Here is a 26,782-nt window from a genome sequence, read left to right as displayed (position 1 = left end):
ACCTACTTAGTAAAATAACCTCTGGGAGGCCGAGGCGGGTGGAACATCTGAGGTTGGGAGTTTGAGACTAGCCTGACCAATATGGAGAAACCCCATCTCTACTAAAAATAGAAAAACTAGCCAGGCGTGGTACCATGCACCTGTCATCCCAGTTACTTGGGAGGCTGAGGCAGGAGAATTGCTTGAGCCCTGGAGGTGGAGGTTGCAGTGAGCTGAGATCGAGCCACTGCACTCCAGTCTGGGCGACAGAGCAAAACTCTTCTTAAAAAAAAAAAAAAAAAAAAAAGAACACTTTCTACTCTGTCGCTAACAAATAAAGATTATTCAGCCTTTATTTAAATGCACTTATTGACAGCAAGATCATACCTTCTTTTATTTTTTTTTTTTTTGAGACTTAGTTTCGATCTTGTTTTGTTGCCCAGGCTGCAGTGCAATGGTGTGATCTCAGGTCACTGCAACGTCCACCTCCCGGGTTCAAGTGAGTCTCCTGCTTCAGCCTCCCGAGTAGCTGGGATTACAGGCGCATCCCACCATGCCCAGCTAATTTTGTATTTTTAGTAGAGATGGGGTTTCACCATGTTGGCCAGTTTGGTCTGGGACTCTTGACCTCAGGTGATCTACCCTTCTCGGCCTCCCAAAGTGCTGGGATTACAGGCCCAGCCAAGATCATATCTTGATAGCCCTTTTACTTCTAGAGAGGCAATATTAAATATTTTTATATATTTTAAATAACTGCGGGAATATAAACTGGCTATAAGCAGAAGAAAAATATTGTTTCTTTTAGCATTTCAGTAATGGTAATATTCTTTTAGCATTTCAATGAATTCATTCTGTATTCTTGGCTTGCCAGATTGTCTTTTTGGCAATTGACTTTCAAATTTAGGTTTTTTATTTAATAGTATACAGATTATATTATGAACAATGGAATTATGAACTTTAATCTTATGCATATCTAGTGATATTTTTCATACCGTTAAGTATGTTTCATAGGAAACATGAGGACCACCTTTCTCTTAAGGGATTAAATATATTTTTTTCTTCTTTATAACCAGTAATGCAATGATAAGATGGAAAAGGGCTAGTTTTAGGTTTCTCTGTAATTTTAAATAAAGTCATTAATTTGAAGTCCTCAATAAATAAATAAGAAGTATATAAACAAATTAGTCATAAAAGAGGAGGAAAATCAGATAAGTATATCAGAAAATACTAAAACTTACCAGTGATCAAAGGACATTAAATTACAATTTCCTGATAGTATTTTTCACCATAAATTGGGAGTGATCGTGCCTATTTACCTGGTGAGTAAAACTTCAGTGTGAAATGGGCACCTTCTTATATTATTGGTAATAGAAACTATTAAAAGGACTTTAACAGGATGTTTCAAGAGCTTCAAAACCATTCATGGCCGGGAGGCAGAGCTTGCAGTGAGCCGAGATAGTGCCACTGCGCTCCAGCCTGTGCGAAAGAGTGAGACTCCGCCAAAAAAAAAAAAACAAAAAACTGTTCATGGCCTTTAGACCCATAATTCTGCTGCTGGGCTTTTATGTTAATGAGATAGTCCTAAATTTGGAGAACGCTCTTTTCATAAAGATGTTTATGGTAAATTAGCAAAATAAAATACTTGAACACAGAATCTATGAACTTCCTTAAATTGTATACAAAATTCTGTGCATGAATTATTTTTTTCTGAAGATTCTGGGCTATGTAAAGATCTTGCCTTATGGATTATTAAAAGGGTCCCTGATCTTGGAGATATTAATGACCACTTTTTAATCATTGGTCCTTAGAATACCTACTGTTTATGCCAAAGATGTCCTTAAATGGGGGGTGTAGTAGAAAAAGGATTAAAATGAAATACTGTACTGGAAAATGTTCTTTGGGTAGTAGGAATATTGGTATTTTTAAAATTCTTTCTGATTTTCTGTATTTTCAGATATTTTATAATAAGTATATACACTACTTTTACAATATTGCAAAAAAAAGTATTAGAAAGAAAATATGATTGTTATAAAATAGCCTTTTTATTTAAGCCTGGTTCTTTAATTACTAATGGTGTTTTCCTCATTTCATGCTCTTACCACGCCCATGGTCTCCTGTAGTGGAAGGAGCTCCAGCCCTAGAGTAATACAAACCTGGATTCTGATCAGCACCCAGCCACCCTGTTTGTGGCTCAGGCACATTACCTTCTCTGAGCCTCAGTTTCTTCGTGGGGATTATAATGCTTGGTTTTGCAGGCTACTGTGGCAATTAAATGAGATGTTAAATGTAAAGTGCCTAACAGTTCCAGAACTCATTAAATACTAGCATTATTCTTAATTTTTTGGCGTTTATAGTAGGAAGTAGTATATGTAATGATTGAAAATATGTAGAAAATTATACAAAATGAAGAGTGCTTCCTTTTACCCTTTTCAAGTAGCTGCATTGCTGTCAATGTGATAAGGTTTGCCATAGAAGTGAAATTCTTATAGTTTTTCTCACATGTTAATATTCTCCCTATTTTTTAGGATTTTTGTTTTTCTAATATTTTTCTAACATTCTTCTTTATTTTTGTCAGGCATGATTCTATAATCTTGTGAAAATTAAACACTTTTCCCTAAGATATTTCTGTAGATATTCTCACTTCTTTGTTGGAAAAAACAGACCTCTAGTTATATGAATGTTAACCTATTGAAGATTTTGTCTGTTATGATTACATTGCATTTATTAATTAAAGTTTTGAGGTTTCAAAGAAAAATTTAGTCCAAGCAAAATGTTTAACATATTCCTTAAATAATTCTTAAGTTCTTTGTGCCTTCCTATTTTTTCATTTCATTCTTCAGATAAGTATATTTTTTGAAGTCACAAATAATAACTTTGGACATTTATATAAATATTTTTCAGAAACTAATGGAACGAATTCAGAATCCTGAGTATTCAACGACTATGGATGTTGCGCCTGTCATTTTAGCTGCTCATCGTAACAACTATGAAATTCTTACAATGCTCTTAAAACAGGATGTATCTCTACCCAAGCCCCATGCAGTTGGCTGTGAATGCACATTGTGTTCTGCAAAAAACAAAAAGGATAGCCTCCGACATTCCAGGTTAGAACATTAAACTTTTGATAAATAGATGTGTGATATAGTATATATCAACAATGTTGGTTTTTAAAATTGGTATTCTTTCTATGCAGCTTTTAAGAAATGTGATGCTGGGGTGACTTATGAAAGCCAAACTTGTAGCTCCTTTGTTTTATATAATGCATTCTGCATTTTTAAGAAGTGTTCACCAAATGCCGAATAATTGCAAAAATCCTTCAAATTATTAATGAAGTTATCTCATACTCCTGCTGGCAGGGGTACTATTTGCTTTTTAGAGGCAGAGTTTATTAATCCAAGAGAAGTTCCAAGTCGTGGAAGGAGTGGAGATACCACCTCCTATCTCATTTATAAAGAAATCAAAACTATTTTCTGTCTAACTAAATATTGACCTTTTATGCCTCTATCTTCCCCTCTCACATAATGTTCAAGTCTTTTTCTCTTTCTTATTGATCATCTCTTCCTGTTTCTCCAGTTAAAAATGTTAAGAACTGAGGATTGATTGACCAAGAAAATACCCTGTCACAGGTTAGGCAAGATCACACGTGGGCATGCTGTATAAGATACATGGTGCTGGACAGATTTGAGAATCTGATTTTCAGCAGAAACATTTATACATACAGTCATGTGCTACATGATATTTTGGTTCAAAAACAGTTCACATATATGACATCGGTCCTGTAAGATTAAAATGGAGCTGAAAAATTCTTATCGCCTACTTATGTCATTGCTGTGGTCACATCATAGTGCGACGCATTACTCACGTTTGTGGTGATGCTGGTGTAAACAAACCCTACTGCACTGCCAGTCATTTAAAAAAAGTAGAGCAAATATAATTTTATACAGTACATAATACTTGATAATGATAATAAATGACTGTTACTGATTTATATATTTACTATATTTTTATCATTATGTTAGTGTGTATTCCTTCTACTTATAAAAAAAAAGTAGTTAACTAAAACAGCCTCAGGCAGTTCCTTCAGGAAGTATTCCAAAAGAAGGCATTGTTTTCATAGATGACAGCTCCATGCATGTTATTGCCCCTGAAGACCTTCCAGTGGGACAGGATATGGAGGTGGAAGACAGTGATATTGATAATCCTAGGCCTAAGCTAATGTGTATGTTTGTGTCTTAATTTTTAATAAAATAGTCTAAAAAGAAAAAAGTTAATAAAAAAGTTTACAAAGAACAAAGCTGGAGGCATCACGCTACCTGACTTCAAACTATACTACAAGGCTACAGTAACCAAAACGGCATGGTAATGTTACCAAAGCAGATATATAGACCAATGGAAAAGAACAGAGGCCTCAGAAATAATGCCACACATCTATAACCATCTGATCTTTGACAAACCTGACAAAAGCAAGCAATAGGGAAAGGATTCCCTATTTAATAAATATGTTGGGAAAACTGGCTAGCCATATGCAGAAAACTGAAACTGGACCCCTTCCTTACACCTTATACAAAAATTAACTCAAGATGGATTAAAGACTTAAACGTAAGACTTAAAACCATGAAAACCCTAGAAGAAAACCTAGGCAATACCGTTCGGGACATAGGCATGGGCAAAGATTTCATGACTAAAACACCAAAAGCAATGGCAACAAAAGCCAAAATTGACAAACGAAAGAGCTTCTGCACAGCAAAAGAAACTATCATCAGAGTGAACAGGCAAACTACAGAATGGGAGAAAATTTTTGCTATCTATCCATCTCACAAAGGGCTAATATCCAGAATCTACAAGGAACTTAAATTTACAAGAAAAAAACAACCCCATCAAAAAGTGGGTGAAGCATATGAACAGACACTTGTCAAAAGAAGACATTTATTTGGCCAACATACATATGAAAAAAAGCTCATAATCACTGGTCATTAGAGAAATCCAAATCAAAACCACAGTGAGATACCATTTCATGCCAGTTAGAATGGTGATCATTAAGAAGTTAGGAAACAGCAGATTCTGGAGAGGATGTGGAGAAATAGAAATGCTTTTACACAGTTGGTGGGAGTGCAAATTAGTTCAACCATTGTGGAAGACAGTGTGGTGATCCCTCAAGGATCTAGAACCAGAAATACCATTTAACCCAACAATCCCATTACTGGGTATATACCCAAAGGATTATAAATCATTCTACTATAAAGACACATGCACACGTATGTTTATTGCAGCGCTATTCACAATAGCACAGAGTAGGAACCAACCCAAATGCCCACCAATGATAGACCGGATAAAGAAAATGTGGCAAGAATACACCGTGGAATACTATGCAGCCATATAAAAGGATGAGTTAGTGTCCTTTGCAGGGACATGGATGAAACTGGAAACCATCATTCTCAGCAAACTAACACAGGGATGAAAAACCAAACACCGCATGTCTCACTCATAAGTGGGAGTTAAACAATGAGAACACATGGACACAAGAAGGGGAACATCATACACTGGGGCCCATTTAGGGGTGGGAGGCTAGGGGAGGGATAGCATTAGGAGAAATACCTAATGTAGATGATGGATTGATGGGTGCAGCAAACCACCATGGCACATGTATACCTGTGTAACAAACCTGCACATTCTGCACATGTGTCCCAGACTTAAAAGTAAAATTAAAAAAAATTAACAATAGTAAAAAGCTTATAGAATAAATATATGAAGAAATAATATTTTATACAGCTGTATGTGTTTGTGTTTTAAGCTGTTACTCCAAAATGGTAAAAAAGTTAAAATTTAAAGTTTACAAAATAAAAAAGTGACCGTGAGCTAGGTTTAATTTAGTATTAAAGAAAGAAACTTTAAAAATATACATTTAGGGTAGCCTAAGTGTATAGTTATTATAAAGCCTGTAGTAGTACAGTAATGTTCTAGGCCTTCACATTCACTTACCACGCACTCACTGCCTCACCCAGGGCAACTTCCAATTCTGCAAGCTCATTGATGGTAAATGCCCTGTACAGGTATACCATTTTTTAATATTTTATGCTGTATTTTTACTGTACCTTTTCTATGTTTAGATACACAAATATTTACTATTGTGTTACAGTTACCTACAGTATTTAGCACAGTAACATGGTATAAGGTTTGTAGCCTAGGAGCAGTAGGCTATACCATATAGCCTGGGTATTTAATGGGCTATGTCAACTAGGTTTGTGTAAATTCAGTTAATGATGTTCGCAAAATGATGAAGTTGTCTAACAACACATTTCTCAGAATATATCCCTGTTACACAATGCATGACTGTGTGTCTGTATGTAAATGGTAATTATAGTTGAAATAGTATCAAATATAATATCTACTGTGGAAAATATCATCTGGAAGTCCCAGGCAGCCTGGTGACAAACTATTTTTAGGTTAAGGATTGTTAAACAGTATATGAAATAGACTTTAAGGCTGTAAACCATCCACCCTCACTCTTTCCTCACCTTAAGAACAAACCTTTGATGGATTTGAGATAGTGACAAATCTCTAATTTGGGAAAGTCTCCTGGGAATCAATCTGATGTTTATTTGCAGAGGTTTACCTGGAAATTTTTTCTATTTTCAATAGTGTTTCTCTTTGATAAGATCTGGTTGATAGCGATGGCTACATCACTTAACTTCTTAGTTTTAAAATGACTAGTTTATAAAATGACAAGCAGAAATTAAGGCTTCTTCCAGTTTTAAAATCCTTTATTAGTATTAAGTGTAAATATTTTTCAAATTATATGCTTGTTAAATAAGTGTAGTTGAAGCAGCGGGGGCTTAGAGGTTGAAGCTAGATAAAACACTTTACCTGGCTTGGTTTGAGGTTGGGGGACAAACTTGTTTGAAGGCTTTTTTTTTTTTTTTTTTTTGAGACGGAGTCTCGCTCTGTCGCCCAGGCTGGAGTGCAGTGGCGCAATCTCGGCTCACTGCAAGCTTCGCCTCCCGGGTTCACGCCATTCTCCTGCCTCAGCCTCTCCGAGTAGCTGGGACTACAGGCGCCCGCCACCACGCCCAGCTAATTTTTTTTTTGTATTTTTAGTAGAGACGGAGTTTCACCGTGGTCTCGATCTCCTGACCTCGTGATCCGCCCGCCTCGGCCTCCCAAAGTGCTGGGATTACAAGCGTGAGCCACCGCGCCTGGCCTGTTTGAAGGCTTTTAGGGGAGCTATGACTTGACATAGATCTTTTAGTATGAGTAAGAGTTAAAAATTGAAAGATATTTTAGGCAGAAAGTACAGCATGTGATTTGTTTATTTGGAACTGCAAGTGGTTTGGAACATTAACAGTAGAGTTTGAGAGAGTTTGTTAATGATCTTTGAGAAAACATTTGTACGAAATGGCAAGGACCCCTGAGTTAAGTAATTTCTGGGAATTGCCAGGTAGAACTGCAGAAGAAAAGGAGGTTAACAAAATTAGTAAAAAGAGACCAGGCACTGTGGCTCACGCCTGTAATCCTAGCACTTTGGGAGGCGGAGGCAGGTCGATCACCTGAGGTCAAGAGTTCGAGACCAGCCTGGCCAACTTGGTGAAACCTCGTCTCTACTAACAGTACAAAAATTAGCTGGGCGTGGTGGCATGCACCTGTATTCCCAGCTACTCGGGAGGCTGAGGCAGGAGAATCGCTTGGACCTGGGAGATGGAGGTCACAGTGAGCTGAGACTCTGTCTCAAAAAAAAAAATAATGAAAAGAAAAATAGCAAGGTTTTTCAGAATTTGAAGAGCCAATATACTGGCAATAAGAAAGTGAGATGGATGGACATGGTGGCTCACGCCTATAATCCTAGCATTTTGGGAGGCCAAGGCGGGTGAATCACTTGAGTCCAGGAATTCCAGACCATCCTGGGCCACATGGCTAGACCTTGTCTTTACAAAAATAGCCAGATGAGGTGGCTTGCACCTGTGGTCCCAGCTATGCAGGAGGCTGAGGTGGGAGGATTACCTGTGCCCAGGAGGTTGAGGCTACAGTAAGCTGTGATTGCACCACCGCACTCTAGCCTAGCCTAAGTGACAGAGCGAGACTCTGTCTCCAAAAAAAAAAAAAAAAAAGGAGAGACAATTGGTTTTTAAATTTTAGAGATGGTATAGTTTCAGGGTAATATTTCCTAAAGGGCCAGGGAAGGGTAGTGAACCATTGTAGTTTAGAAAAACATTTTCAGTAATATAATAGCTGTGATTTGGTTTTAGTCTCAATATTTGATGTATTTTGAAATTTCAAATAACTTTAAAGAAGGAGTCTTTATTTATTATCTGTTAGTGGAAGACAAAAATTTTTAAAAACTTGAGAAACACCGGAATTGGGAAAGATAGCAAAGAAATGGATTGCCGTTAAATTTAATTTGCATGAAGTATAATTTAAAAAATGACCAGTTAATGGATGCAGCACACCAACATGGCACATGTATACATATGTAACAAACCTGCACATTGTGCACATGTACCCTAAAACTTAAAAGTATAGTAAAAAAATAAAAATAAAAAACAAACAAAAATTTAATTTGCAGAAGAGCTTTGTTTAACTTGCATAGTATTTTTTATAATTTTGAATTTGAATGCCAGTAAGCCCTGTGTACACTCAGCTTTATTCATATTACCAACATCACCCCTGAAGGCAAATGAATTTGTACAACCTGGCTCAGTATCTACCAAGAGAGTAGGATGTTGGCTGGGGTCATCTTAGGAATATGGAATTCTTCTGGCATAGTGGCAGGAAAATGGCTTGGGAGAGAGACTGCTTTAGTGCCACAGTCCTCAATGAATATACAAGAGTGACACGGAAGTAGGAAATGACAGTGATGATATTGAGGGAGTATTGGAATAACTGAATGGTATGAATCTCCAGAAAGGGTGATTTTGATATGAGAATGAATGAATAATATAGCCTGTAAGATTCAGGTGTTATGATATTATGCTTCCATATTGCCAGAATCTCTAAAGGGAAGTATTGTTCAATCCCAATTTTTCTTTTCATTTCTAGAGCTAACCACTGTTAGAACTTTGGTATTCTATACATGTTCCTTAATGGTTAATATTACCATTGGTTAGAAATGTTGAGTCTTGCTGGGCGCAGTGGCTCACGTGAGGCCTGTAATGCCAGCACTTTGGGATGCTGAGGCAGGTGGATCACCTGAGGTCAGGAGTTTGAGACCAGCCTGGCCAACATGGTGAAAACCCATCTGTGCTACAAATACAAAAATATTAGCCAGGTGTGGTGGCGGGCACCTGTAATCCCAGCTACTTGGGAGGCTGAGGCAGGAGAATCAAACCTGGGAGGCAGAGGTTGCAGTGAGTCAAGATTGCACCATTGCACTCCAGCCTGGGTGACAAGAGTGAAACTCCATCTAAAAAAGAAAGAAAGAAATGTGACTCTTCGCTACAGTGTTAGATTGGAAACTAGTCTCATCAATGGCTTAGTTACATGTTAGAAATCCCCTCTCCCAATTTCTGCCTATACAGAATTCCATTCATGTTTCCTTTCCTTTTTTTATTGTTTGCCTGCCTCTTACTAATCTTGCGTCATTTACTCCAGTTCTTTTAATAGTTGCCCACATATTTAGGTTGAACCACATGAAATTAGTGTTTTAAAAGTACTTTGGACATAGGGAATTACATATTTCCATATTCTTATATTGGTGTGGATGAAACCAAAACCCCAGAAAGTTACATAGATCATAATCACCTTACTCCATAGGGCCTCAAAAAAAAAGGCTTTTTTTACAGCGTGGAAATGGATGATTTGCAGTATGTTTAAAGTGTGTAACTGTTACCATAATCTAATATTCTAACATTTCTATCATTGGAAAAAGTTCTCTCTTGCCTGTTTATTCATGGTCAATGCTTGTTTCCATCCCCAACTCTATGCAACCACCAATTTTTCTATTTTTGTAGTCTTTTCTTTACTAGAAATTGCATATAAATGGAATCATAAAATATCTTGACTTATGTCTCTGGCTTCTTTTACTTATAATATTTTTGAGGTCCATCCATATTGTTTCGTATGTCAGTAATTCATTTTAAAAATTGTTGAGCAGTATTCCATTGTATGGATATAGTACCACCTTTTATTTATCTGTTCACTAGTTGCTCAACATTTGAGTTGTTTCCAGTTTTTGGCAGTGAACATTCACTTACAAGTCTTTGTGTGGACATGTTTTTATATTTGTGGGGTAGACACCTAGGAATGGAATTTCTGGGTGTGTTTAACTTTTTAAGTAGTTGTCAAACTGTTCTCCAAAGTGGTTGGAAACAGTTTAACATTTTTACTGGTAAGGTATGATGGTTCATTTTTTTTTATTTTTATTTTTTTGAGACAGAGTCTTGCTCTGTTGCCCAGGCTGGAGTGCAGTGGCGCAATTTTGGCTCACTGCAAGCTCTGCCTCCCGGGTTCACGCCATTCTCCTACCTCAGCCTCCCGAGTAGCTGGGACTACAGGTGCCCACCACCACACCCAGCTAATTTTTTGTATTTTTAGTAGAGACGAGGTTTCACCGTGTTAGCCAGAATGGTCTCGATCTCCTGACCTCGTGATCCGCCCGCCTCGGCCTCCCAAAGTGCTGGGATTACAGGCATGAGCCACTGCACCAGGCCCTGGTATGATGGTTCTAATTCTGCCACATACTAATTGAAACTTGATCTTGTTAGTCTTTTTTATCTTAGTCATTTTAGCAGAAGTGTAGTGGTTTCTTACTGTGGTTTTAAAAAATTATTTATTTCTTGTTGAGGTAAAATATATGTCTATAATTTACCATCTTTGCCATTTTTAAGTGCACAGTTCAGTGGTAATAAATACATGAATATTATTTTCTTTCCCCTTCACCCATCCCATTCCGGAAGGAATTCCTGGCCTCTGATAGCCACCAGTCTACTCTCTATCTTCATGAGATCTACTGTTTTAGCTCCCAAATACATGTGAAAGTTGTCTTTCTGTGCTTGGCTTATATCACTTAGCATAATGGCCTCAGGTTCCATCCATGTTGCTGCAAATTACAGGATTTCATTCTTTTCAATGGCTGAATAATATTCCATTATGTATATAAACCATGTTTTTAAAATCCATTCATCCATTGATGGGTACTTAGGTTGAGTCCATATCTTGACTATGGTGTACAATGTTGCAATAAACATGGGAATGCAGATGTTTCTTGGATATATTGATTTCTTTTGGATATATATATATATCTAATAGTGGAATTGCTGGATCATATGGTAGTTCTTTTTTTTTTAAAAAAATTATGTTTAAAATAATCCCAAAGGATTATAAATCATTCTATAAAGACACATGCACACATATGTTTATTGCGGCACTATTCACAATAGCAAAGACTAGGACCCAACCCAAATGCCCATCAGTGATAGACTGGATAAAGAAAATGTGGCACATATATACCCTGGAATACTAGGCAGTCATAAAAAAGAATGAGTTCGGCCGGGCGCGGTGGCTCATGCTTGTAATCCCAGCACTTTGGGAGGCCGAGGCGGGCGGATCATGAGGTCAGGAGATCGAGACCACGGTGAAACCCCGTCTCTACTAAAAATACAAAAAAAAAAAAAATTAGCCGGGCATGGTGGTGGGCACCTGTAGTCCCAGCTACTCGGAGAGGCTGAGGCAGGAGAATGGCGTGAACCCGGGAGGCGGAGCTTGCAGTGAGCCGAGATTGCACCACTGCACTCCAGCCTGGGCGACAGAGCAAGACTCCGTCTCAAAAAAAAAAAAAAAAAAAGAATGAGTTCATATCCTTTGTGGGGACATGGATGAAGCTGGAAACCATCATTCTCAGCAAACTAACACAGGAACAGAAAACCAAACACTGCATGTTCTCACTCATAAGTGGGAGTTCAACAATAAGAACACATGGACACGGGAACATCACACACCGGGGCCTGTTGGGGGATGGGGGGCAAGGGGAGGGTTAGCAGTAGGGCAAATACCGAATGCATGCGGGGCTTAAAACCTAGATGACAGGTTGATCGGTGCAGCAAACCACCATGGCACATGTATACCTATGTAACAAATCTGCACGTTCTGCACATGTAGCCCAGAACTTAAAGTATAATTTAAAAAAATTTTTTTTTGTGGGTACATAGTACATATATGTATTTATTGGGTACATGGGATATTTTGATACTGGCATTCAATAGTGTAATACTCATGTCATGGAAAATGGGGTATCCATCCCCTCAAGCATTTATCCTTTGTGTTGCAAACAATCCAATTATACTCTTTTATAATGTACAATAATAAATGTACAATTAAATTATGGATTATAGTCATCTTATTGTGCTATCAAATACTAGGTCTTATTCTTTCTATTTTTTTTTGTACTCATTAACCATCCCCACCTTCTCCTAACACCCCCACCACCCTCATATGGTAGTTCTATTTTTAGTTTTTTGAAGAACCTCCATACTGTTCTCCATAGTGGCTATAATTATTTACATTTTCAGCAACAGTGTGTGAGAGTTCCCCTTTGTCCACATCTTTGCTTGCATTTGTTATTGCGTGCCATTCTGATACAAACTGTTTTAACTGGAGTGAGATGATACTGCATTGTGATTTTGATTTGCATTTCTCTGGTGATTTGTGATGTTGAACATTTTTTTCATATACTTGTTGGTCATTTGTATATTTTCTTTTAAGAAATATCCATTCATATCTTTTGCCCATTGTAAAATCAGATTATTTATTTTTGGTTTTTTGCTATTGAGTTGTTTGAGCTCCTTACATATTCTGGTTATTAATCTCTTGTCAGATGGACAGTTTGCAAATATAGTCTCCCATTCTATGAGTTGGCTCTTCACTTTTGTTTGCTTTGTGGAAGTGTTTTAGCTTACTGTAATCTCAATTGTCTATTTTTGCTTTGGTTGTCTCTACTTTTTCTTTTTTTTTAATTATACTTTAAGTTCTAGGGTACATGTGCACAACGTGCAGGTTTGTTACATAGGTATACATGTGCCATGTTGGTGTGATGCACCTGTTAACTTGTCATTTACATTAGGTATATCTCTAATGCTATCCCTCCCCCGTCCCCCACTCCACAAAAGGCCCTGGTGTGTGATGTTCCCCACCCTGTGTCCAAGTGTTCTCGTTGTTCACTTCCTACCTATGAGTGAGAACATGCGGTGTTTGGTTTTCTGTCCTTGTGATAGTTTGCTCAGAATGATGGTTTCCAGCTTCATCCATGTCCCTACAAAGGATGTGAATGCATCCGTTTTCATGGCTGCATAGTATTCCATGGTGTATATCTGCCACATTTTCTTTATCCAGTCTATTATTGATGGACATTTGGGTTGGTTCCAAGTCTTTGCTATTGTGAATAATGCCACAATAAACATAAGTGTGCATGTGTCTTTATAGCAGCATGATTTATAATCCTTTGGGTATATACCCAGTAATGGGATGGCTGGGTCAAATGGTATTTCTAGTTCTAGATCCTTGAGAAATCGCCACACTGTCTTCCACAATGGTTGAACTAGTTTACAGTCCCACCAACATTGTAAAAGTGTTCCTATTTCTCTACATCCTCTCCTGCATCTGTTGTTTCCTGACTTTTTAATGATCGCCATTCTAACTGGTGTGAGATGGTATCTGATTGTGGTTTTGATTTAAATTTCTCTGATGGCCAGTGATGATGAGCATTTTTTCATGTTTCTGTTGGGTGCATAAATGTCTTCTTTTGAGAAGTGTCTGTTCATATCCTTTGCCCACTTTTTGATGGGGTTGTTTGATTTTTTCTTGTAAATTTGTTTAAGTTCTTCGTAGATTCTGGATATTAGCCCTTTGTCAGATGGGTAGATTGTAAAAATTTTCTCCTATTCTGTAGGTTGCCTGTTCACTCTGATGGTAGTTTCTTTTGCTGTGCAGAAGCTCTTTAGTTTAATTAGATCCCATTTGTCAATTTTGGCTTTTGTTGCCATTGCTTTTGGTGTTTTAGTCATGAAGTCCCTGCCCATGCCTATGTCCTGAATGGTATTGCCTAGGTTTTCTTCTAGGGTTTTTATGGTTTTAGGTCTAACATTTAAGTCTTTAAATCCATCTTGAATTAATTTTTGTATAAGGTGTAAGGAAGGGAGTCTTGCTCTGTCGCCCAGGCTGGAGTGCAGTGGCGCGATCTCGGCTCACTGCAAGCACCACCTCCTGGGTTCATGCCATTCTCCTGCCCCAGCCTCCACGCCCGGCTAATTTTTTTGTATTTTTTTAGTAGAGACGGGGTTTCACTGTGTTAGACAGGATGGTCTCGATCTCCTGACCTCATGATCCACCCGCCTCAGCCTCCCAAAGTGTTAAGATTACAGGTGTGAGCCACCGTGCCTGGCCTTAGGTGTGCTTTTGAGGCCTTACACACAAAAAAATATTTGCCCAGACCAGTGTCCTGAAGAGTTTCCCCAATGTTTAATTTGAGGTCTTATATTTAAGTTTTTAATCAGTTTTGATTTAATTTTTGTGTATTGTGAGAGATTGGGGTCTAGTTTCATTTCATTCTTCCACGTAGTTAATCCAGCTTTCCCAGCACCATTTATTAAAAAGACTATCCTTTCCCCAAAATATGTTCTTGGCACCTTTGTCAAAGACGAGTTGGTCGTAAATGCGTGGACTTATATCTGGGTCTGTATTATGTTCCATTGGTCTACGTGTCTGTATTTATGCCAGTACCATGCTGTTTGGGTTACTATAGCTGTGTAGTATATTTTGAAGTCAGGTAATGTGATGCTTCCAGCTTTGTTCTTTTTGCTTAGGATTACTTTGCTATTTGGAGTCTCTTGTGGTTTCATATAAAGTTTAGTATTATTTTTTCTATTTCTCTGAAGAATGTCATTGGTATTTTGATAAGGATTGCATTGAATCTCAAAATTCCTTTGGGTAGTATTGTCATTTTAACAACATTAATTCTTGCAGTACATGAGCATGGAATACCTTTCTATTTTTTGGTGACCTCTTCTATTTTCTTCATCAGAGTTTTATGGCCTTCCTTGCCTAGATCTTTCACTTCTTTGGTTAGATTGATTCCTAGTTTTTTTGTTTTGTTTTTTGTAACCAATGTAAATGGGATTGCTTTTTTGATTTCTTTTTCAGATTGTTCTTTGACATATATAAATGTTATTGACATTTGTATGTTGATTTTTGTATCCTGCAACTTTACTGAATTTTTTTTTCCACTTCTAATAGTTTTTTGGTGGAGTATTTAGGGTTTTTTTGATGTAAGATCATGTCATCTGAGAACAAGGCTAATATGACTTCTTGCTTTCCAATTTGGATACTCTTTATCTCTTTCTCTTGCTTAATTGCTGTGGCCAGGACTTCCAGTATTATGTTGAATAATAGTGGGAAAGTGGGCATCGTCAGCTTGTTCCAGTCTTTAGAGGAAAGGCCTTCAATTTTTCCCTGTTGGCTTTTATTATTTTGAAGTATGTCCCTCCTATACCTGTTTTGATGAGGGTTTTTTTGGTTGTTGTTGTTATAAAGGGATGTTGAATTCTATTGAATGCTTTTCTGGCATCCGTTGAAATAACCATATGGTTTTTCTTCTTGATTCTGTTAATGTGATGTATCATGTCTATTGATAACATATATGTTGAATCATCCCTGCATCCCTGGGATGAATCCCACTTGATCATGACAAGTGATCTTTTTAATGTGTTGTTGAGTTCAGTTTGCTGGATTTTTGCATCTATGTTCATATTATATCAATATATCAAAGTGTATTGGCCTGTAGTTTTCTTTTTTTGTTGGTTCCTTGTATGGTTTTGGTATCAGGGTAATGCTGCCCTCTTTGGATGAGTTTGGAAGCATTCCCTTCTTTTCAATATTTTTGAAGAGTTTGAGTAAGGCTGGTATTAGTTTTCTTTAAATGTTTGGTAGTATACAGCAGTGAATCCATCAGGTCTTGGGCACTTCTTTGATGGGAAACTTTTTATTATGGCTTTGATCTTGTTACCCATTATTGATTTGTTGAGGTTTTCTATTTCTTCATGGCTGAATCTTGGTAAGTTGTATGTGTCCAGGAATCTAGCCATTTATTCTAGGTTTTTCAATTTGTTTTGCATATAGTAGTTTATAATATTATTTAATGATTCTTTGTATTTCTAAGGTTTCAGTTATATCTCCTTTTTCATTTCTAATTTTTTTATTTGGATCTCTCTTTCTTAGTCTAGCTAAAGGTGTGTTGATTTTATTTATCTTTTCAAAAAATCAGTTTTTCATTTCATTGATCTTCTGTGGTTTTTGTTTTTGTTTTTTTAGACAGGGTCTCACTCTGTCACCCAGTCTGGAGTACAGTGGCATGATCACAGCTCACCGCAGCCTTGACCTCCTATGCTCAAGTGATCCTCCCACCTCAGCCCTTCAAGTAGCTGGGACTATAGGCATGTGCCACCACATCTGACTAATTATTGCATTTTTTGTAGAGATGGGGTTTCACCATGTTGCCCAGGCTGGTCTTGAACTCCTGGACTCAAGTGATCTGCCTGCCTTGGCCTCCCAAAGTGCTAGGATTACAGGTATGAGCCACCATGCCTGGCCTCTTCTGCATTTTTTTAAATTTCAATTTCATTTATTTCTGCTTTGATCTTTATTTCTTTTCTTCTGCTAATTTTGTGTTTGGTTTATTCTTTTTTTTTTTGGACGGAGTCTCGCTCTGTCACCCAGGCTGGAGTGCAATGGCGTGATCTCGGCCACTGCAACCTCTGCCTCCTGGGTTGAAGCAATTCTCCCACCTCAGCCTCCCAAGTAGCTGGGACTACAGGTGTCTGCCACCATGCCTGGCTAATTTTTGTATTTTTAGTAGAGATGGGGTTTCACCATGTTGGCCAGACTGCTCTCGAACTCCTGACCTTAAGTGATCCTTCCATCTTGGCCTCCCGAAGTGCTGGGATTACAGGCGTGAGCTACCGTGCCCAGCCTATTCTTGATTTTCTAGTTCCTCAAGGTGCATCATTAGATTATTTGAACTCTTTCTACTTTTCTAATATGGGAATTTATTGCTATAACCTTCCCTCTCAGTACTGCTTTTCCTCTGTCTCATAGATTTTTGGTATGTTATATTCCCATGTTCATTTGTTTCAAGAAATTTTTAAATTTTCTTCTTAATTTCCTCATTGACCCATTGGTGATTGAAGAGCATGTTATTTAATTTCCATGTGTTTATTTTCCAAATTCCTTTTATTATTGATTTCTAGTTTTATTCCATGTGGTCAGAAAAGATACTTGTGATTTGTATTTTTCTGAATTTGTTTAGACTTGTTTTGTAGCCTAAGATATGGTCTGTTCTGGAAAATGTTTCATGTGCTGGCGAAAAGAATGTATATTCTGTAGCAATAGGGTGAAATGTTCTATGAATGTCACTTAGGCCTATTAGATCTAGTGCGTAGTTTAATTTTACTCTTTGTTGATTTTCTGTCTAGATGATTTGTCTATTACTAGAGTGGCATGTTAAAGTCCCCTACTATTATTGTATTGTAGTTTATCTATGAACCTAACACTGGAGCCCTCATGTATATAAAGCAAGCATTAACTTTATATACTTGGGGGCTCCAGTGTTGGGTTCATAGATATTTATAATTGTTACATCTTCTTGCTGAATTGCCACCTTTATCATTATATAGTGACCCTCTTTGTCTTCTTTTAGTCTTTGACTTGTAGTCTATTTTATCTGATGTAAGTATAGATACTCCTGATCTTTTTTTGTTTTCAGTTACATGGAATATCTTTCAGTCTCAGTCTATGTGTATCTTTATAAGTGAAATGGATTCCTTGAAGGCAGCATATAGTTGAGTCTTATTTCTTTATCCATTAAGCCACACTATGCTTCTTAATTGGACAATTGAGACCATTTACATTCAGTGTGATTATAAGTAAGTATGGACTTACTGCAACCATTTTATTGCTTGTTTTCTCCTTGTTTTGAGACTTCTCTTTTCCTTTTTTTGTTTCTTATTGTCTTCATTTGTAGTTAAGTGATTATCTCTGGTAGTATATTTTAATTTATTGATGTTTATTTTTAGTGAATATATTATAGGTTTCATACTATCATTACCATGATTCTTGCATAAAACATCTTATAAATATAACAAATTATTGCACTCCAGCCTGGGCAATAGAGCAAGACTCCATCTCAAAAAATATATATAAATATATATATATATATATATAAAACAAATTATTTTAAAGAGATGACACTTATTTTAGATCACAGACAAAAGAATGGAAACAAAGGCAAAAAAAAAATTCTACACTTTAGCTTCTTCTCCCAACATTGTCACTTTTAGTTGTCAACTGATATATTTTTATATTACCTATTTCTTAACAGGTTGCTATAGCTATTACTGTTTTTGATAAACTTGTCTTGGAGGCTTCATACTAGAGATATGAATGGATTGTACACCATAGATACAGTAATAGATTATTCTGTGTTTGTCTGTATACTTAATTTTACCAATGGTTTTTATACCTTGAACATTTTTTCTTTGCACACATATCCCTACTGGTTTTCTATCAATTTCTGGCAAGAGAGTATTAAGATTTCTAACTACAATTGCTCCATTATCTTTTTCTGTGTCAGTTTTTGCTTTGTGTATTTTCAGGCTCTGTTGTTAGGTGCATATACATTTATAATTGCTATATATTCCTTCTGCTATTAATTTATCCATTCTACCTCTCTCATGGTTACTGATTACATGGCACTTTTTCCAACCCTTTATTTTCAATATGTTTGTTTTTCTTAATTTAAATAGTCTTTTTTGGACAGTGTACTGTTGGATCTTGCTTTTTATCTACTTTGACAGTTTTTGCCTTTTGATTGAAGTGTTTAGTTCACTCACATGTAATGTAATTTTTGGTATGACAGATTTATGTTTTTTATTTTGCCATTTGCTTTCTGTATTTCTCATGTCTTTTTGTTGTTGTTCCTCTGTTCCTCCTTTGGTGTTTTCTTTGTGTTAAAAAAGTATGCCTTTCTATTTCCTCTGTGTTTTTTTAACTATTTAAGAATTTTTTCTTTTAGAGATAATAGTATTTATCTTTAGTGTATTACAATCTATTTCAAGTTGATATCGACTTAAAATGTAACAACTTTGCTTGCCCATTTTCTTTGTACTATTATTTTCACATATATTACATCTAAATATGTTATAAACACAATAATACAGTATTATAATTATTCCTTTAAAAATCTTACATTCTTAGAAATGCAAGAAAAAAATTCATATATACAGTCTTTTATATTTATCCACATAATTACTATTTCTGTTCCTCTTCATTTTTTCTTGTGGATTCCAGTTACCATTTCCTTTCAGCTTTAGCATTCTCAGTATGGCAAGTCTACTATCTGAAAATTCTGTTAGTATTTATCTGGGAAAATTTTTATTTCCCCTTCACTTTTTGAGCTTTATTGAGATAGAATTCACATACCATACAATTCACCCATTTAAAATATATAATTTGTTGGTTTTTCATATATATCTATAGGTATGTAAAATTATCACTACAGTCAATTTTAGAACATTTTTATCACCTTATAAAGAACCCTCATACCCTTTGCTCTTTTTTGTCACTGTTTTAAGGTAGAAGGTCATGTTACTGATTTGAGATCTTCTTTCTATTTTTAAAACATTTTCGTTTTTGAGATGGGGTCTTGCAATGTTGCACAGGCTGCTCTTGAACTACTGGCCTCAAGCAGTCTTCCCACCTCAGCCTCCAAAAGCATTGGGATTACAGCCATGAGCCACTGTGCCTGGCCTCTTCTTTCTTAATATAGGTATTTGTATCTATAAATTTTCCTCTAAGCACTGCTTTAGCTGAACCCCATAATTTGTTATATGTTGTGTCTTCATTTTCTTTCATCTCAGTTTTTTATTTTCCTTCTGATTTATTAAACCCATTAATTATTTAAGAGTGTGTTGTTAATTTCCACATATTTGTGGGTTTTTAAAATAATTTTCTTGTTACTGATTTCTAATTTATTCCATTGTGGTTGGAGAACTTACTTTGTGTTGTTTCTGTCCTTTTAAATTTATTGACTTTTTTTCCCTTATGGCATAGCATATGGTCTAATCTGGAGAATGTTTTATGTAGACTTGAGAAGAGTATATAATCTGCCTTTGTTTGATAGAGTGTTCTGTAAATGTCTGTTATGTCTAGTTCACTTATAATGTTGTTTAAGTCTTCTATTTCCTTGTTGATCTTTTGCCTCATTGTTCTCTCCATTATTGAAGGTAGGATATTAAAGTCTTCAACTGTTGTTGTTCAGTTATCTGTTTCTCCATTTCTGTCTGTTTTTCCTTCATGTATTTTGGTGCTCTGTTGTTAGTTGTATATATATTTATAGATGTTGTATGTTTTGTTTTGTTTTGTTTTGTTTTTTTGAGACAGAGTCTCACTCTGTCACCCAGGCTGGAATGCAGTGGTGCTATCTTGGCTACTATAACCTCTGCCTCCTGGGTTCAATGATTCTTTTGCCTCAGCCTTCTGAGTTATTGGGACTACAGGCATGCACCACCACGTCTGGCTAATTTTTGTCTTTTTAGTAGAGATGGGGTTTCACTATGTTGGCCAGGCTGGTCTTGAACTCCTGACCTCAAGTCATCCGCCCACCTCAGCTTCCCAAATTGCTGGGATTACAGGCATGAGCCACTGTGCCCAGCCATATAGATGTTATATCTTCCTGATGGATTGACCCTGTTATTCTTATAAGGTATCTCTCTTTATCTCTAGTAACTTTTAAAAGTCTGATATTACCATAGCAACTAAAATTTTCCTGTTGTTGCTGTTTGCATTATACATCTTTTTCCAGCTTTTAATTTTAATCTATTTGTGTCCTTCAATCTAAAGTCTGTCTTCTGTAGACAACATATAATTGAATTTTTAAAAAATCTAGTCTGACAGCTGCTGCCTTTTGATTGGATTAAGCTGTTCACATTTAACGTTATTGATAGTTGGATTTGTGCCTTCCATTTTACTTGTTTTCTGTGTCTACTTTTTGTTTGTTATGTGTTTCATGTCTTTTTTGTTTCTCTGTGTCATTAGTGCTGTCTTTTGCATTGAGTGTATTTTCTAATGTGATTTATTAGACTGTTTGCATTGTTATAAAAGAATACCTGAGGCTAGGTAGTTTATAAAGAAAAGAGGTTTATTTGGCTCATTGTTGTGCAGATTCTACAAGAAGCATAGTGCCAGCATCTGCTTCTGTTAAGGATCTTAGGAAGCCTACAATCATGGCAGAAGGCTAAGGGAGAGCAAGGATGTCACATAGTAAGAGAAAAAGAGCAAGAGAGAGAGAAGGTGGTGCCAGGCCCTTTTTAAAAATCAGATATTGTGGGAATGAATACAGCAAGAACTCACTTATTACTGCAAGGATGGCACCAAACTGATGATGAGGGATCCACCTCCATGACCCAAACATCTCCAACAAGGCCTCACCTCCAACATTGAGGATCAAATTTCAACATGAGGTTTGGAGGGAACAAATTCCAAACTATATCATGTAGCATTTTTATTAATGATTTTTTCACTGAATTTTTTGAGTCCTTTTTTTAACTGGTTTCTCTAGGGCTTGTCATATACATTGTAACTTGTCGAAGTCAGTGTCAGATTTTTTTTTTTATTTTTTTGTAGAGATGGGGTTTTGCCATGTTGCCCAGGCTGGTCTTGAACTCCTGGACTCAAGCAGTCCCCCCGCCAGTCTTTCAAAGTGCTAGGATTACAGGCGTGAGCCACTGTGCCCAGCAGCTTCAGATTGATACCAGCTTCATACCAATAACATATAAAAATGTTACTCCTATACATCTGTATTTTCTTTCCTTTCTCGTAATGATATTTTTGTTATACATATTATATCTATTAATACTACTAACCCAAGAAAACATTGTTATAATTATTACTTTACCATCTCTAGGCATTTCCTTAACTCATTACAACTTTGGCCCCACCTACCTACTATATGCTGTTATTGGAAAATGTTTACACCAAATGTAAACAAACAGAAATACATTACATTTCTTTGTTATAGGCCAAACATTACTTTCTATTCTATAAATATTATTTTATATAATTGCTTTTTAAATCACTTGCTTTCAGCCTGATGAACTTGCTTTTATATTTATTGTAAGGCAGTTCTGGTAGCAATATATTTTGTGAGTTTTTGTTTATCTAGTGAAGTTTTTATTTTTCCTTTGTTTTTGAACATTCACTTTGCTGGATTTAGGATTTATGATTAACAATTTTTAAATTCCTTTGAGTACTTTGAATATGTTCTCTCACTGCCTTCTGGCATCTGTTTCTACTGAGAAGTCAGCTGTTAATACTATTTGGGTTCCCTTGTAAGCGACCTGGTATTTTTCTCTTGTTGCTTCCAAGATTTTGTCTTAGACTTTCAGCATTTTTACTATGCTGTTTCTGTTTGTGGGTCTCTTTGCATTTATCCTACTTGGAGTTTTTTTAGCTTCCTGAATGTGTTGGTTGTTTTTCAGGAAATTTCGGAAGTTGTTAGCTATTATTTCTTTGAATATTTTTCTTTTCTTCTTAGGGTACTTCCATTATGAGTATGTTGGTATGCTTAATGGTGTTCCGCATCTCTCTTAGGCTCTATTCATTTTTCTTTTTTTTTTATTATTATTATACTTTAGGTTTTAGGGTACATGTGCACAATGTGCAGGTTTGTTACATATGTATCCATGTGCCATGTTGTTTTGCTGCACCCATTAACTCGTCATTTAGCATTAGGTATATCTCCTAATGCTGTCCCTCTCCCCTCCCCCCACCCCACAACAGTCCCCGGAGTGTGATGTTCCCCTTCCTCTGTCCATGAGTTCTCATTGTTCAATTCCCACCTATGAGTGAGAATATGCGGTGTTTGGTTTTTGTCCTTGCGATAGTTTACTGAGAATGATGTTTTCCAGTTTCATCCATGTCCCTATAAAGGACATGAACTCATCATTTTTTATGGCTGCATAGTATTCCATGGTGTATATGTGCCACATTTTCTTCATCCAGTCTATCGTTGTTGGACATTTGGGTTGGTTCCAACTCTTTGCTATTGTGAATAGTGCCGCAATAAACATATGTGTGCATGTGTCTTTATAGCAGCATGATTTATAGTCCTTTGGGTATATACCCAGTAATGGGATGGCTGGGTCAAATGGTATTTCTAGTTCTAGCTCCCTGAGGAATCGCCACACTGACTTCCACAATGGTTGAACTAGTTTACAGTCCCACCAACAGTGTAAAAGTGTTCCTGTTTCTCCACATCCTCTCCAGCACCTGTTGTTTCCTGACTTTTTAATGATGGCCATTCTAACTGGTGTGAGATGGTATCTCACTGTGATTTTGATTTGCATTTCTCTGATGGCCAGTGATGATGAGCATTTTTTCATGTGTTTTTTGGCTGCATAAATGTCTTCTTTTGAGAAGTGTCTGTTCATGTCCTTTGCCCACTTTTTGATGGGGTTGTTTTTTTCTTGTAAATTTGTTTGAGTTCATTGTAGATTCTGGATATTAGCCCTTTGTCAGATGAGTAGGTTGCAAAAATTTTCTCCCATTCTGTAGGTTGCCTGTTCACTCTGATGGTAGTTTCTTTTGCTGTGCAGAAGCTCTTTAGTTTAATTAGATCCCATTTGTCAATTTTGGCTTTTGTTGCCATTGCTTTTGGTGTTTTAGACATGAAGTCCTTGCCCACGCCTATGCCCTGAATGGTATTGCCTAGGTTTTCTTGTAGGATTTTAATGGTTTTAGGTCTAACATGTAGGTCTTTAATCCATCTTGAATTAATTTTTGTATAAGGTGTAAGGAAGGGATCCAGTTTCAGCTTTCTATATATGGCTAGCCAGTTTTCCCAGCACCATTTATTAAATAGGGAATCTTTTCCCCATTTCTTGTTTTTGTCAGGTTTGTCAAAGATCAGATAGTTGTAGATATGTGGCATCATTTCCGAGGACTCTGTTCTGTTCCATTGATCTATGTCTCTGTTGTGGTACCATTACCGTGCTGTTTTGGTTACTGTAGCCTTGTAGTATAGTTTGAAGTCAGGTAGCGTGATGCCTTCAGCTTTGTTCTTTTGGCTTAGGATTGACTTGGCGATGCGGGCTCTTTTTTGGTTCCATGTAAACTTTAAAGTAGTTTTTTCCAATTCTGTGAAGAAAGTCATTGGTAGCTTGATGGGGATGGCATTGAATCTATAAATTACCTTGGGCAGTATGGCCATTTTCACGATATTGATTCTTCCAACCCATGAGCATGGAATGTTCTTCCATTTGTTTGTATCCTCTTTTATTTCATTGAGCAGTGGTTTGTAGTTCTCCTTGAAGAGGTCCTTCACATCCCTTGTAAGTTGGATTCCTAGGTATTTTATTCTCTTTGAAGCAATTGTGAATGGGAGTTCACTCATGATTTGGCTCTCTGTTTGTCTGTGATTGGTGTACAAGAATGCTTGTGATTTTTGTACATTGATTTTGTATCCTGATACTTTGCTGAAGTTGCTAATCAGCTTAAGGAGATTTTGGGCTGAGATGATGGGGTTTTCTAGATATACAATCATGTCATCTGCAAACAAGGACAATTTGACTTCCTCTTTTCCTAATTGAATACCCTTTATTTCCTTCTCCTGCCTGATTGCTCTGGCCAGAACTTCCAGCACTATGTTGAATAGGAGTGGTGAGAGAGGGCACCCCTGTCTTGTGCCAGTTTTCAAAGGGAATGCTTCCAGTTTTTGCCCATTCAGTATGATATTGGCTATGGGTTTGTCATAGATAGCTCTTATTATTTTGAGATACATCCCATCAATACCTAATTTATTGAGAGTTTTTAGCATGAAGGGTTGTTGAATTTTGTCAAAGGCCTTTTCTGCATCTATTGAGATAATCATGTGGTTTTTGTCTTTGGTCCTGTTTGTATGCTGGATTACATTTATTGATTTGCATATGTTGAACCAGCCTTGCATCCCAAGAATGAAGCGCACTTGATCATGGTGTATAAGCTTTTTGATGTGCTGCTGGATTCGGTTTGCCAGTATTTTATTGAGGATTTTTGCATCAATGTTCATCAAGGATATTGGTCTGAAATTCTCTTTTTTGGTTATGTCTCTGCCAGGCTTTGGTATCAGGACGATGCTGGCTTCATAAAATGTGTTAGGGAGGATTCCCTCTTTTTCTATCGATTGGAATAGTTTCAGAAGGAATGGTACCAGTTCCTCCTTGTACCTCTGGTAGAATTCGGCTGTGAATCCATCAGGTCCTGGACTCTTTTTGGTTGGTAAGCTATTGATTATTGCCACAATTTCAGAACCTGTTATTGGTCTATTCAGAGATTCAACTTCTTCCTGGTTTAGTCTTGGGAGGGTGTATTTGTCGAGGAATTTATCCATTTCTTCTAGATTTTCTAGTTTATTTGCATAGAGGTGTTTGTAGTATTCTCTGATGGTAGATTGTATTTCTGTGGGATCGGTGGTGATATCCCCTTTTTCATTTTTTATTGCATCTGTTTGATTCTTCTCTCTTTTCTTCTTTATTAGTCTTGCTAGCGGTCTCTTTGTTCTTCAGCTTGCATAATCTGTATTGATATCTCTTCAAGTTTGCTAATTCTTTCTTCTGCCAGTTCACAGCTACTGTTGAGCCCTGTGATAGTTTTCTGGGGCTCCCATAATGAGGTACCACAAAGTAGCTTAAAAAACAAATTTTGTGGCTGGGTGCCGTGGCTCACTCTTGTAATCCCAGCACTTCAAGAGGCTAAGGTGGGTGAATCACCTGAGATCAGGAGTTCAAGACCAGCCTGGCCAACATGGTGAAACTAAAAATACAAAAAAATTAGCTGGGCATGGTGGGGCACACTTGTAGTCCCAGCTACTCAAGAGGCTGAGGCAGGAGAATCACTTGAACCCAGGAGGCGGAGGCTGCAGTGAGCTGAGATCGTGCCACTGTACTCCAGCCTGGGTGACAGAGTCAGACTCCATCTAAAAAAAAAAAACCAAATTTTTTGTTTTGTTGTACAGTTTGGGAACCTAGAAGTCAGAAATGAAGATATTGGCAAGGTTGACTTCTTATGAGGGTTGTGAAGGAAGGATCTGTTCTAGGCCTATCTCCTTTGTTGTAGTTGGCCATCTTCATATTCACATGACATTCTCCCTGTTTGTGTGCCTGTCTCCACATTTCCCTCTTTTATAAAGACACTAGTCATATTAGATTTAGACCTACCTTGAGGTTCTCATTGTACCTTAATTTCCTTTTTAAAGACTCCATCTCCAAATAAAGTTATATTTTGATGTACTGGTAGACAGAACTTCAGCATATGAAATTTGGAGGGATACAGTTCAACCCATAGCAAGCCTCTCTAGTGAATTTCTAATTTCAGTCATTGTACTTTTTAATTCCATAATTTCCATTATATTCTTTTTTTTTGAGATGGAGTCTCGCTGTGTCGCCCATGCTGGAGTGCGGTGGCGCAATCTCAGCTCACTGCAACCTTAACCTCCTGGGTTCAAGCAATTCTCCTGCCCCAGGAAAAAAAATCTGCATGCAGAGTAACCAGATGTCAGATTCAAGAGAAAAAGATTTCAAACTAGCCATTATAAATACGCTCACAGTACTAAAAGGACAGCATGATTGCAGAAGTAAAGCAGGGTAAGAGGACAATGTCATGTCAAATAGAGAATATCCATAAAGGGAGAAATAATGAAAAGGAATACAGGCCGGATGCAGTGGCTCATGCCTGTATCCCAGCATCCTGACATCTGGTCGCTCTGCAGGCAGTTTTTTTTTTTTTCCTTTTGGGG

The 26,782-nt window shown here is 37.0% G+C and overlaps 1 protein-coding gene across 9 annotated transcripts in view; it reads left to right on the top strand.

The window, feature by feature from the left end:
• The window catches only part of TRPC1 (transient receptor potential cation channel subfamily C member 1), a 99,060-nt gene that overhangs the window by 21,971 nt on the left and 50,307 nt on the right, over positions 1-26,782 (top strand). For all 9 annotated transcript variants that reach the window (XR_009211572.1, XR_009211573.1, XR_009211571.1 and 6 more), the window contains one exon: positions 2,881-3,083. Coding sequence is in view for 6 of the 9 variants with exons in the window: in XM_058433366.1 (XP_058289349.1) it covers positions 2,881-3,083 (203 nt within the window). In the remaining 3 variants the exon portion in view is untranslated. The remainder of the gene's footprint in view (positions 1-2,880; positions 3,084-26,782) is intronic.

This window comes from Hylobates moloch, unplaced genomic scaffold (genome assembly GCF_009828535.3).
Source record: "Hylobates moloch isolate HMO894 unplaced genomic scaffold, HMol_V3 SCAFFOLD_22, whole genome shotgun sequence".
Lineage (NCBI taxonomy): Eukaryota > Metazoa > Chordata > Mammalia > Primates > Hylobatidae > Hylobates > Hylobates moloch.
The sequence above is the reverse complement of the archived record's forward strand: the minus strand, read 5'-3'. Positions and strand labels throughout refer to the sequence as shown.